Source organism: Ctenopharyngodon idella, chromosome 2 (assembly GCF_019924925.1).
Source record: "Ctenopharyngodon idella isolate HZGC_01 chromosome 2, HZGC01, whole genome shotgun sequence".
Taxonomy (NCBI): Eukaryota; Metazoa; Chordata; class Actinopteri; order Cypriniformes; family Xenocyprididae; genus Ctenopharyngodon; species Ctenopharyngodon idella.
In genome coordinates, this window is record NC_067221.1 from 35,882,479 (window position 1) to 35,896,957 (window position 14,479).

Consider the following 14,479-nt stretch of genomic DNA (forward strand, 5'->3'; position numbering starts at 1 on the left):
TCATCTCTTCTCCTTTTCTCTCACTACATCTAATTCTCCTTTTTTCTTACTGCATCTCATCTCTTCTCTCACTGAATCTCATCTCTTCTCTCACTGACTGCATCTCATTTCTTCTCCTTTTCTCTCACTGCATCTCATTTCTTATCCTCTCTTCTCACTGCATCTCATCTCTTCTCCTTTTCTCTCACTGCATCTCATCTCTTCTCCTCTCATTTCTTATCTTTTCTTCCTCATCTCCTCATCTCATTTTGTCTTGTTATTCTTGTTCATTCCATACAGCTTTATTCTATGTGATTCTCAGATAATAATGTAGATTTAATGGCTGATGTTCAGCTCTTACAGGCCTCTGATGGCCCACTGGCTGCTCCTGACAGTGTTTTATCATGTTCTTTTACTGTCCGACGGACAATATTTCACAAAGCTGCATGTGAAACCACTCCCTAACAGCTCCATTCAAGCAGCACGTCCTTTGCGTCCGTGGAAAATATGAGTGTGTTTGCCCGGCGCTCTGATGTCTGTGAAATCCCTTTTCCTTCAGGAGTGGATGTCACTGACATGAGCACTGGAGACGTGAAGCTCAGAGTGAAGGAATGCTTCTGAAAGGCAGAGAGAAAAGAGACTGCTGTTTGCCACTCCTCTTTCTTTCTTGCTTTCTCTTTTATTTTGCATACTCTTTCTTTCTTTCTTTCTTTCTTTCTTTTGCTTGGTCCTGCTTTTTCTTTTGCTTACTCTTTCTCTCGCTCTTGCTCTTTCTTTCTTTCTTTCTTTCTTTCTTTCTTTCTTTCTTTCTTTCTTGCTTTCTTGCTTTCTTTCTTGCTTTCTTGCTTTTGCTCGCTCTTGCTTTTTATTTCTTTTGCTCACTCTCACTCGCTCTTGCTTTTTCTTTCTTTCGCTTGCTCTTTCACTTTCGCTCTTTCTTTCTTTCACTCGCTCGCTCTTTCTTTCTCTCTTTCTTTCGCTCTTACTTTCTTGCTTGCTTTCTTTTGCTCACTCCTGGTTTTCTTTCTTTTGCTAGCTCTTTCACTCGCTCTTTCTTTCTTTCTTTCTTTCTTTCTTTCTTTCTTTCTTTCTTTCTTTCTTTCTTTTATGCTCACCAAGGCTGCATTAATTTATTACTAGTCTGTTTCTCTCTCTGTCTATGTAACCTTTGTCTGTCTATCTGTCTGTCTCTCCATTATTATGTCTGTCTCTTTCTCTTTCCATCTCTCTGTCAGCAGTCTCTTGTACTGGTCCTCATGAGGTGATGGAGTCTGGCTGTGTGAGGGTGGGACTGTCAACTACACACACCCTACCAGTGTGTGTGTGTGCATTCATGAGAGCTCAACCTAAGCAGCGAAAACCCTCTTCAGGGAGTCGTGAGAAAGAAAGCTTGGCCTCACACATGCACACACTGCTGCTCTGTTGCCCTTTAATGTCTTAAGAATGTCTTCTTGCATGTTTGTCAGCTCTCTAGTGAGCTATTGTCCTGCTCTCACACAGATTTATAAACCCGATCACTTTTTCTCTCTCTCCCTCCTTCTGTCTGTCTCCCTTCCTTTTTCACTCCCTCTCTCTTGTTCCCTCACTGGATGCCAGGGTGTGGTAAATATGTAATATTTTACCCTCATTTTGGTCATTAACTCCTGGAATGTGTTTTCTTGAGCCCTGCTGGGGTTTGTTCAACAAACCAGCATGAACTATTAGCCACTTACACACACACACACACACCTCGACCTGCTCTTACGAGTGGATCGGTCACTCTGGAAACTTGGGCTTTGCAGTGAATAGAAAGTTTAGGGCACATGAGAAAGAATTTAATCTTGTACATTCCACTGGACCTGTGTGTGTGTAAGCGTCTGAGGTCTTTTAAGGTTTCTGGTTAGAGTGGTTTATTGTATATTTTTAGGAGTTAGTGCTTTGAAAACATTTACAGAGTAAGTACCTGATTTGTTATTGGATGATTTCGCAGTGGAAATGAGAGACATTATTTCCATCCTCATACATCCAGTCTCAGAACCTCTCTGAACTTACAGATTACTTATGTTAGCACATTAAATATGACAATCATTTAAAAGCTGGACAAACAAGATATTTTACATTGACTTTGTTCAGACAGGCAGCAAAAATCTGATTTTTTATATATATTGTAGTCTGAACAGAAAACATCAACAACAACAACAAAAAATAAAACAAAACATGAGATTTGATGTTTACAACTCTGATCCAAACCATCTGTACGTGGTTTGAAATCCGATTAAAATCAGATTTGGAAAGTCTGAACAGTCGGATCAGATTTCGTGTTTTTTTTTTTTTTATCGTCCAGCATCAAGCATTTTTTTTCATCCAGCATTTTTTTTTTTCCCTCTCTGACCCTGCCCACTGCCCACACAGTAAAATACTGTGCGAAGCCAGTATTGGCATACAGTTTGATGGTTTGTTTGCTTTTTTTTTTTTTTTTTGCCTTTTTCCCATTTTATTCATGGAGACAGTGAATAGAAGAAGGGGGCAGAAACAGGATCAGGAAATGACAAGCTGAATTCATATCACCCATGAGTACTGCTGCTTATTTTGGAGAACACGCCTTATCTTCTAGGCAATATCTCAGACATCTAAGGCTACATCCACATGAAGCCAGAGCTTTCCCTATCCGATCTTTTGTTTTTTCCTTGTCTCAAGAAATATCTGCATACACACGAAACCACTGAAACCAACTCAAAACGATGTAGTATACATGCCAGATCAGTATGTGGCGCTGTAATTCTGCCACAGAGATACACTAAAATGGAGAATAAGACTTGCAGCATGTGCATTACCCTTCCACGCTGTATACAAACCTTAGTAAAGCTTAGAAATAAAGCTTTATTTTAGTAAAGCTAATAGGCTCGGTAGCTTCTACAGCACGAACACCAGCATGTAGTCTGCCATTGTTATTGTTGTTGTTGCTGTTATGTGACATAGCGATGTCTGACTAGGGTTGACACGTGGGGTGATGACATCATCGTTTCACAAAATATACGGATTGGCTGTACACACGAAAATGCAAGGGTGTCGTTTTCAGATTTATCCACTCTGGGACCCGGTTTAAAAAAAATATCGATTTCACGTTCTGAAAACGCCGGATTCGTCTGGACGAAACACCTATACGATACAAAATTTTTGCGTATATACCTAAACGCGTCTCCGTGTGGACAGGCCCTTAGTGTTTAATGTACAGCTTTATTTAGAGGTATTTTTAACCAATCAGATACGCAGTGTAAACCATGCAACATGCAAGAAAAATTATCGTAATCAGTATTTTTTTCCTCATTTCAGAGTAAAAATATCTAAACATCTACCGCAAGATAAATTTACTTGAGAAGCAAAAATGTAAGAAATTAATACTTTTATTCAGTAAGGATGCATTAAACTGATCAAACATGACAGTAAAGACTTTTACATTGTTACGAAAGATTTCTATTTCAAATAAATGCTGTTCTTTTTAATTCTGAAAAAAAAAAAAAACAAGGCTCCCACAAAAACATTAATCAGCACAACCATTTTCGATATTCATAATAAGAAAGAAATGTTTTTAGAGCAGCAAATCAGCATATTAGAATGATTTCTGAAGGATCATGTGACACTGAAGACTGGAGTAATGATGCTGAAATTTCAGCTTTGCATCACAGAAATAAATGAAATTTTTGAAACATTAATATATTTAGAAAACATTTTAAATGATTTTAAATTCTAATAATATTTAACAACATTACTGTTGGTGAGCGTAAGAAACTTTACGGAGCCCCTAAAGAGACATGGTGAAAGAAAAAAAATAATAATTAGATGGGAAAATAATTTGTCAGTGCTTTTACGTTGCCTCGCAAATGTTTTGCGTTCCCCCGAGAAACTTTTGCATACACTTGCAAAACCTTTGCGTTCCCTCACAAAAACATTTGCGTTCCCGAGAAACTTTTATGTTCATTCGCAAAGTTTTTGCAAGTTTCTCTGTGAACGCAAAACGTCTGAGGGAATGCAAAAGTTTTTGCAAAGGAATGCAATGTTTCTATGGGAACACAAAACATTTGTGAGAAAACACAAAAGCACTGACTTGTTATATTTCTCCCATCTCATTTTTTTCCCCCACCACCATGTCCCTTTAGGGGCTCCGCAGAGACTTCTTTCATAAACATTAAAAAAAAAAATACCAACCCTCGGCTTTTGAAAGGTAGTTTACTGTATATTTTGAATAACGTTTTGTTTTATTCTTGTTTTAAGCATAAATGTAAAAATCTTTTGAGATTTAAATGAAATTATTTTAAAGATGTTTAGATGTTTTCATTGGACAACACATACGTTTTATGAAAATTATTTTTTTGCAGTGTTGTATGCAGATGTTTATTTAGATGTTCACATGAACAGTGACTTTTGCAGGAACGTTCCCCGTTGCAATATTTAACCTGGAGGCTGTCCGATCTCACTTTGCAAACATCTCCAAGCAGATGTCTGGGCTAGCTGTGATTGTTGCTCTCTTAGGACGTGAATTCTGGCTCTGATTGTTTGCGGACAGGAAGAGAGGGACACACACAGGCAATGAATTTTAGTTGCATATTGAACTCCCATTATAATCTCAGCCTTATGGAGTACATAGAGTGTGTTAGATGTCCCATGTGACTTCCCAGTTTGCACAGCTCTGTACTCAACAGGGTGGCCATACTAAGTGGGCTGTAAATCTTGGTCCTAAGTTGGTTGATATTTAGTTCTGTAATAATTTAGATCTCCTAGCACAATTTCAATTAACATTGTTGGCCGAGACTGTTATCTAAAGTCCAAATGTTCCCTAGGAATCAAATCTTGATCTATTCCAGGTTCAGAAAGTTAAGCTCATATGTTGATTGCCATAAACAGTAATTTTTACTCGTCTTTCAATTTCTGAAGTTTAAACATATTTAATTAATCTCAGGTCTAATGTGTCAACCTTGGCAGTTCTAGTTCCAATAATGTTTTTCTTTGTCATTCACAGAATTATAGATAAAGAGAGGCCAAGATAACTGGGCCTTCAGCCAGTTAATAAGCTGTAACCATGGTCACTGCAGTCTTTCATTCTTTAATTAATTCTTTATAGTGTGTCTAATTAGAGAGCTATAGTGGGAACTGAGTTCAGAGTACTTTCTATTTAATGTGTTTTAGAGACTGTCCGTATTGGTTGAGATCTCCACAGGTTTGCTGACTCAGTCACGACACTGCCAGCCAGTCCATTAACACATGCATATGTAATTAAATTATTCATTTGACTGCTTTGCATGATTGCAAGGTTAATTGGTCTATAAGGGCTTTGATCAAAAATACTCGTTTCTGAGACTTGTTTATAAGCAGTGGTTGACTTTTATTGGACCTAATGGAGTAACAGAAAGTGCAAATGAGGAAATACGTTTATATAAACTTTATTAGTTGTTAATTTAAAACATTTAATCATGTAATTTGTAGGAAAGGTTCCTGTAAAATTCCATTTATTCAGTTTATACTGTGTCAGAGTAACATTTAAAAGGTCATAATCTACGTTTTAAAGGGGACCTATTATGCAAAATTCACTTTTACATAGTGTTTGTAAACTCAGTGTGTGTACACAACCACCCTATAATGATAAACATCCACCTACTCCTTTTTTTTAATCCCCCAAAAACCTAAACGGTCTCAATTAACAAGCCATTTTGATTTTCTGAACAGTATGATGTCATACTGCTCAAGCCCCACCCACGACTGCTGACAGACAGAGCCGTATTAGCATAGTTTCCGCCCTGAGCTAGTTGTACACTGTCCGCCATTTTCTCTACACTGGAGCAGCTGTAGCGACAAGAATGTTTGGTAAGCAATTGAAGTGGTTTGTTGTTGAATGTAAGAGTGAACATAACTGTCATCATTTACTCCTGACATCTGAGCCACTGAAGACAGTGGATTAGTTTTATTTTTGAAGGTAATGCACCTCAGCTCTAATATACACACTTGCTTTTTACATTCACAGACATAACTGACTGCGTTTACTGTATGTGATCTTTTTGACATAATCTTGTATGTATTTGACAGTTTAAGCACAACAAAAAGAGAAAGATAAGTTAGTTTAATACTTACGAGACATGCCTTCTGACAGCCAGCTGTCTGTGTTTGTGCTTCAGATATATGTGCTCACAAAACGATAAATTAGAAGTTTAAACTGATATAGTTTTAAAACACATAATAAACTTTCATGATGAAGAAGAACTGCACTGTCCGTGAGCGTGATTGTGATTATAGATGATAATCAAAACCAAGCAGATGTCATGTTAGTTTTTGGCAGAGCATCCGTTGCAGGCAGGAGCTGTGATTGTGGAAAGGGGGCGGGGAGCAGCAGCTCATTTGCATTTAAAGGCACATGCACGAAAACAGCTTGTTTTGATCACACTCAGAAATGAGTATTTACAACATGAATTTATAAATGATCTGAGGTATTTTGAGCTGAAACTTCACAGACACATTGAACACCTGGGACTTAAATTACATCTTGTAAAAAGGGGCATAATAGGTCCCCGTTAAGTCCACTTCTATTCAGGCTGTAAGTTTTCTTGCCCCAAAACAGACTTGATTTTAGTTTTGAATGACAATTTTCTACCCACTTCTGACCTTTTTTCTATCTTTAAAACTTCTGTACGTACATGATTTCTATTATGATTGGCAAGCACAGTTCACATTGATGTTTGATATGGGCGGTCATATGGTCACAGTTGCTCAAAGCTCATAGGTCTAAATGATTGAATCAAGCAAACTTGAGTAGAACAGGCAATGTTTTGCTTTACATAAATCAAAGCAAATACTATAGGTGTAAATAAAGATGAATTAGACCTAATTGAGTGTCTCTAAATAGTTTTGTTATTATTAAAACATTGAATTGCATGCCATTTCATAGTTGCTGGGAACTCTGTGTCTGCATTTCTTCAAGAAATACTGCAGTGTTATATCAGGGGTGATTAAAATGATTTCAATATGAATATCATTGTGCACATTAGATCTATCTGTGCCTTTAATTGGATCAATACTTAGTTGTTTGAGAAACAGCATTTTTCTTTTCGACAGCAGCTGCGTTCTATCCGGTTATTAGCCATGGCTTTAATAGAGATAATCAGATAAAGAGGAATTTTTGAAGAAATTGTTTGTATTGAGAATAGCTAACTTAAGTTTTGTTTGGGGACTTTCTGTTCAGGATTCTTTAAAAATAAATGCAAAACATGTGTGAACAGCCACTCATTCTTCTCTTTTTGGTTAACAAAAGTTATTCTGTCACTCAGCTAGAAAACACTGTGTTATATAGTTCTGTGTTGCACACTTCTTGATTGTGTGAAATCATAATCAGTTCCCCTAAATCGGGTAGGCTGGAAAACAGTGTGTTAGAGTATGTTTTTTTTATAGTACATCCAACTCTATTTCCGTAGAGCAGAGAAAATCCTATTTTCCATGATATGTTTCATTACGTTAAGGGTGAGGAGGTGTGTATCTGTTCCGGGCTGAGCGAGTGTGTGTTTGTCTATTGATAGTGCGGCAGGCTATGTTCTCAATGCAGGAGTACTATGTACCTACCAATACAATAGATTAGCAGACAGGAATAGATCTGGCATCAGGATCCTGAAAGCATTTGTCATCATGACCGGGAGTTTCAGAGGAAGCATTATGACAAGGCTTTTACCTGCAATTTGTACGCTCAAGCTCTAGATTGGTGGTTCTCAACTGGTGGGGCATGACCTACAAAAGGGTCAAAGGGTTTTTCTAATAATGGCATAGACAGCAGTGGGGAAAAAAAATGGGTGGTAAATGCAAAAGACTTCCAGTAACCATATAATCATACTTGGTGAAAATAAAATAAATAAATAAATCTCATACAGGTCCATCTCAATAAATTAGAATATCATGAAAAAGGTTTTTTTTTTTTTTTTCTTTTTTTTTTTCCTGTAATTTAATTCAAAAAGTAAAACTTAAATATATTCTAGATTTATTAGACATAAAGTAAAATATTTCCAGACTTTTTTGTTTTCATTTTGATGATTACAGCTTGCTGCTCAACAAAATAAAAAAAAATCAGTATCTCAAATTATTAGAATATTTAATTTCAAGTTCTATTAAATTACCATTCTCAGGGTATAAATACTGGGTTCAGGTCAGTAATCCCAACAGCAGTCATGGGGAAGTCTGCTGACTTGACAGTTGTCCAGAAGACGATCATCAAGACCTTCTACAATGAGGGTAAGCCACAGAGGGTCATTGCTGAAAGAGCTGGCTGTTCGCAGAGTGCTGTGCCAAAGCATATTCATGGAAAGTTGACTGGAAGGAAAAAGTGTGGTAGGAAAAGGTGTACAAGTGAAAGGAATGACCGCAGGCTTGAGAAGATTGTCAGGTGAAGCCGATTTAAGAACTTAAGAGAGCTTCAAAAGGAGTGGACTGAAGCTGGAGTCTTCAGGAAATGGGCTACAGATGTCACATTCGACGTACCAAGCCACTTCTGAACCAAAGACAACGTCAGAAGCGTCTTACCTGGGCTAAGGAGAAAAAGAACTGGACTGTTGCTCAATGGTCCAAAGTCCTCTTTTCAGATGAAAGTAAATTTTGCATTTCATTTGGAAATCAAGGTCCCAGAGTCTGGAGGAAGAGTGGAGAGGCACAGAAACCATGTTGCTTGAAGTCAAGTGTAAAGTTTCCACAGTCAGTGATGATTTGGGCTGTCATGTCATCTGCTGGTGTTGGTCCACTGTGTTTTCTGAAGTCCACAGTCAACACAGCCATCTACCAGGAAATTTTAGAGCACTTCATGCTTTCTTCTGCTGACAAGGTTTATGGAGATGCTAATTTCATTTTCCAGCAGGATTTGGCACCTGCCCACACTACCAAAAGCTGGTACCAAAAGCTGGTTCAGTGACCATGGTGTTACTGTGCTTGATTGGCCAGCAAACTCGCCTGACCTGAACCCCATAGAGAGTCTATGGGGTATTGTCAAGAGGAAGATGAGAGACACCAGACCCAACAATGCAGATGACCTGAAGGCCACTATCAAAGGCACCTGGGCTTCCATTACACCTGAGCAGTGCCACAGGCTGATTGCCTCCATGCCACGCCGCATCGATGCAGTAATTCATGCAAAAGGAGGCCCAACCAAGTATTGAGTGCATAGAAATGAACATACTTTTCAGAAGCCTGACATTTCTGTTTAAGATATCCTTTTTTTAATTGATCTTATGAAGTATTCTAATTAATGAGATAGTGAATTGGTGGGTTTTTGTTAAATGTGAGCCAAAATCATCACAATTAAGAGAACCAAAGACTTAAAGTACTTCAGTCTGTGTGCACTGAATTTATTTAATACACGAGTTCCACAATTTGAGTTGAATTACTGAAATAAATGAATTTTTCCATGACATTCTAATTTATTGAGATGCACCTGTAGATTTTTTTTTTTTTTTAAAAGATTGTAAATCAAATCAAAATCTGTCTCATATAAAATTCTTTCCTGTCTAGCCTGTCATGCTAATAATATTGGTGGGCCTATGCAGTTTATGGTAATATTATTACATTTCTGATTTTATGTACATTTTATGCACATTTTGTATGATTAAAGGGTTAGTTCACCCAAAAATGAAAACTATTTAATTAATTACTCACCCTCATGTCATTCCAAACCCACAAGAACTTTGTTCATCATCGGAACACAAATTAAGACATTTTTGATGAAATCCTAGAGCTCTGTGATTCCTCCATAGACAGCAATTTAATTACCACTTTCAAGGTGTAGAAGGGTAGTAAAGACATCGTTAAAATACTTCATGTGGCTACAGTGGTTCAAACTTAATTCTATGAAGCGACGAGAATACTTTTTGTGCGCCAAAACAAAACAAAAATAACAACTTTATTCAACAATTTCTTCTCTTCCTTGTCATTCTCTTATGCTGTTTATGTTGTAGACAGTGCAGCGCTTCCTGGTTCTACATGAAAACACCGACTCAGTACTCAGACAACTAAGAGATTTTGGGTGAACTAACCCTTTAACAGTTATAGTACTGTCGCAACTTGAAATCTGAGTCCTGAAGCAAAACCAGTTGAGATCCACTCATCTACTGTACATGTATGTAAACAATATGCAATACATTGATGTAGAGAGTCCTCAAACTCTCACAAAAAGTTGCTGTGAGTCAATTAAAACACCCAGTGTGTTTTTTTACTACAACCCGAATTCCGGAAATGTTGGGACGTTTTTTTAATTTGAATAAAATAAAAATTAAAAGACTTTCAAATCACATGAGCCAATATTTTATTCACAATAGAACATAGATAACATAACAAATGTTTAAACAGAGAAATTTAAACCACAAAATGAGCTCATTTCAAATTTGATGCCTGCTACAGGTCTCAAAAAAGTTGGCACAGGGGCAACAAATGGCTGAAAAAGCAAGACATTTTGAAAAGATTCAGCTGGGAGAACATCTAGCAACTAATTAAGTTAATTGATATCAAGTCTGTAACATGATTAGCTATAAAAAGGATGTCTTAGAGAGGTAGAGTCTCTCAGAAGTAAAGATGGGCAGAGGTACATGGTACAGATGGATACATGGGACATGGTACTTCCTTGAAAATAAATTCCAGCACAGCGCTACAACAACCATAATGAAATGATGAAATGCTTTACAAAGAAGTGTGTTAGAGAGCTACATATGGCAATTTATCTGTTCAATAAAATATCTTACTCACCCACTGAGTAATAAAAACACCATCTCTTTGTCGCTTTTACAACTTTTTAAATCCCTCTGTTCTCGGCATCTACGAAAAGCCAAGCCAATGTTGATTCTTGTTTTATTACGAGCTCTGTCGCATTCTCTTTTTTCCAGCAGAGTCTCCTCTTATCAGCGTTTTTTTTTATTTATTCAGGTTTTACCCCAAAGGTTTGAGATCTAGTGTGCTCTATGTAAACCTTCTCTTTCGTTGTGACGACTAACCTATGCCACTCCCACACCATAAATGCGTCAAAGTAGCCTGAGCAACTTTTCTCTGTTTACGGATATGACGAGACACGCATGTGTGAGTGACATACATGCAATTGCCCAGTAAAAAAACAACCCGTCTTGGAAGGATTTACGATGTATTGACTCATTTAAATTTTGTTTATTTTGAAAAAAAAAAAGTTACATAGTGTACCTTTAACAACACTGGTACACATGGGAAATGCAGCTACATGACACACTTATGTGTATTGGGAAAAGTTACTGCATTGGTTTTTGTCATTGCAACTTGATCAAACTGGATAAAACCTAAAACAGTCTGACCTAAAAATATTAATGAAACCAGCGCTTCCATATGAGGTCATTAATAAGAAACAGAAAAAGTTTGAGTGTGTGCATGTTGGTGCATTTGCAGTGTTTTAAACACTTTCTCCAGAGTGCCTGTCGAGGTTAGGAATCATCTTCTGTATTTGCGTCAATGTGCACATGACTGTTTTTGAAAGGCATCCATGTGCTTTGTCAGGACAAAGTTAGAAATCCCAGCAGTGAGGGTTGAGCCATGTGTGTGGAGCCGTTGTCATTACTGTCCATTAATATCATCTATATATTTATCTGTCTGTCTAGCTCGTGGCCAACCTGCTATATTTATCTATAGCTTCACGTCTCTAGCTGACTCGTAAGCCCTGGGCAGGGGGTGAAAGGTTACGGTGAGCGTGTGCAGCCTGCCCGCTCCTGATAGTGCTGACTCAAAAGTTAAAGGGTCATGTGAGTTTGACCTTTACATTGACATTTATTTCCCCAGTGGGCACTTCTGTGCAAAGTGACTTTCAAGGAATTGTATATAGCGTGTATGTTGTGACATTTAGTCCTCAGCAGGTAGTGAAAGATTAAAATCAAATGCTTTACTTAACTATGCTCAAAATCTTATACTGAACGGGAAGGAAAATCTAGAGTGAAATGTCAGTGGAAAGATTAATATGGCAGTGGATTTGCCTGGATGTAGGCCTATAATGGGGTCCAAAAGTCTGAGACCACTAGTGAAATTGCCTCTATGATGTATTTTTTTTAATATAATTCGAATGAAAAGTTGAGTGAAAAATGTAAAACTTTACTTCCAGGTTGAAATGACAAATCCCAGATTTTGAACTCCACTGCGTGTACAGTTTGTGTGTAGGTTAAAAATATCTTTGCTTCTGCTATAGTAAACCAGTTTTAACCCGACCTGTGGAGCATCTCTGGCCCGAACTCAGTGCCTGAGGTGTCCAGGGCTTGATTTAGAAATGCCAAACTCCCTCTGTTCGCAGATGTGCCTGGGCCAGACCTGTCGGTTAACTTAGTTATATTTTTAACCTCGTTTTTAAGTGGTTAACCTAGCTTATACACTAGCTTCGCCTTTTGAGCACTACCAGCTGTCACGTAGAGTGCTAAGAAGTGAAGCAACAATTCAAAGCATTATCCAAAATTAAAAACCTTCAGCTAATTGAGCTCAACATGAATTTCCATCATCAAAACGTACCATGGAAGTACCATGGCATTACCATGTTTTTTTGTTTTTTTTTTTCCTTTCAGAATTTTTATTTGTTACTACATACACAACTGTTCAAAAGATAAGACTTTATAATGTTTTATTTTTATTTTTTATAAATAAGTCTCTTTTGGTCTCCAAGGCTGCATTTATTGGACCAAAAATACAGTAAAAACAGTCATTTTGTTAAAAATATTATTTCAATTTAAAATAACTTTTCTATTTTAATATATTTTGTCATTTAATTCATTTCTGAGATGCAAAGCTGAATTTTCAGCATCATCCTCAGTGTCACATGATCCTTCAGAAATCATTCTAATATGCTGATTAGCTGCTCAAGAAACATTTCTTCTTATTATTCAATGTTTAAACCAGTTGTGCTGCTTATGATGCATTTATATATATATATATATATATACACCTTTTTTGTATTAATGTTATTATTATTATAACAGCAGATTATCATCGTCTGTTTGTTCCTACACATTATTGTAATGCACATACATTTTATACTGATAAATACTGATGTGATGCGTTTTTCATTTTCCTTTTAGGAGATCCAAAAGGTCATGCCGGGTGTGGGGCACAGGGAATCCTGGGATGACACGGGCAGTGGGGAGAGCAGTGGCGAATGTGATGATGAGGATGGTTGTGAAGGTTCTGGAGAGTCGGTGGCATCTCCCCGTGAGTTAACAACAAAAGCTCATCTACATCAGGGTTCCATGGTTGGTTTGCGCTAGTTTAATGCTGGTCTATCAGGCAAGGTGGTCTTTCTCGTGATGCTGTTTGATGGCTAGATAAGCATCATGGTTGGGACACCAGTAAAACATAAAACAGTGTAATTCATTAGCTATCCTGGTTTTAGAATGAATGCTGGCACCATGTTTTCTGAAGGGTTGTTTGTACTTCTAATGAGACTTATGTTTCTTGGTTAGCATGACCCAGTTAGTATTTAGTTTTGTTTTTTTTTTTTCAGCAAGGACACATTAAATTGATACAAAGTGACAGCAAAGACATTTATAAATTGATAAAAAGTGACAGCAAAGACTTTTATAATGTTACAAAAATATATATTTCAAACAAATGCTGTTTTTTGACGTTTTTAATAATCAAGTCATCCTAAAAAAATGTATCACGGTTACCACAAAAATATTAAGCAGCACAACTGTTTTCAACATTGATAATAAGAAGATATGTTTCTTGAGCATCAAAACAGCATATTAGAATGATTTCTGAAGGATCATATGACACCGAAGACTGGAGTAATGATTCTGAAAAATTCAGCAAATTCATTAAAATGGAAAATTATTTTAAATTGTAATTCTGTCACAGTATTGTCGTTTTGCTGTATTTTGATCAAATAAATGAAGCCTTGCTGAGCTTAAAGGGTTAGTTCACCCAAAAATTTAATTTCTGTCATTAAGTACCCACCCTCATATCGTTCCACACCCGTAAGACCTTCGTTCATCTTCGGAACACAAATTAAGATATTTTTGATTAAATCCTAGGGTATCTGATCCACACATAGGCAGCAACGTCATCACACCTTATGACGTCCAGAAAGGTAGTTGAAAATATAGTTAAAATAGTCAATGTGACTACAGTGGTTCAACCTTAATGTTATGAAGCTACTTTTTGTGTGCAAAAACAAAACAAAAATAACTACTTTATTCAACAATTTGAACCGTTGTCATACGTAATTGAAGTAGTGAACGTGGTGCAGGCTTCCTTGTTTACATCCGAATGGCAACTTAGTATTGGCCGAAGCTGAACATGTGAGCAGTAAGACGCATGCATGTGATGCTGACACAGGATCCGGCCAATAATGAGCCAGCATTCGGACATAAACAAGGAAGCCTGCACTGAGTTCACTACGTATGACAACGATTCAAATTGTTGAATAAAGTCGTTATTTTTGTTTTGTTTTTGCACACAAAAAGTATTCTCGTCGCTTAACATTAAGGCTGAACCACTGTAGTCACGTTGACTATTT

General features: G+C 37.1%; 1 protein-coding gene across 2 annotated transcripts in view; it reads left to right on the forward strand.

Annotated features, from left to right (window-relative positions):
* gpc5c (glypican 5c) overlaps nucleotides 1-14,479 on the forward strand; it is a 170,048-nt gene that overhangs the window by 116,647 nt on the left and 38,922 nt on the right. For both annotated transcript variants that reach the window (XM_051912305.1, XM_051912316.1), the window contains one exon: nucleotides 13,041-13,170. In XM_051912305.1, coding sequence (XP_051768265.1) covers nucleotides 13,041-13,170 — 130 coding nt within the window. The remainder of the gene's footprint in view (nucleotides 1-13,040; nucleotides 13,171-14,479) is intronic.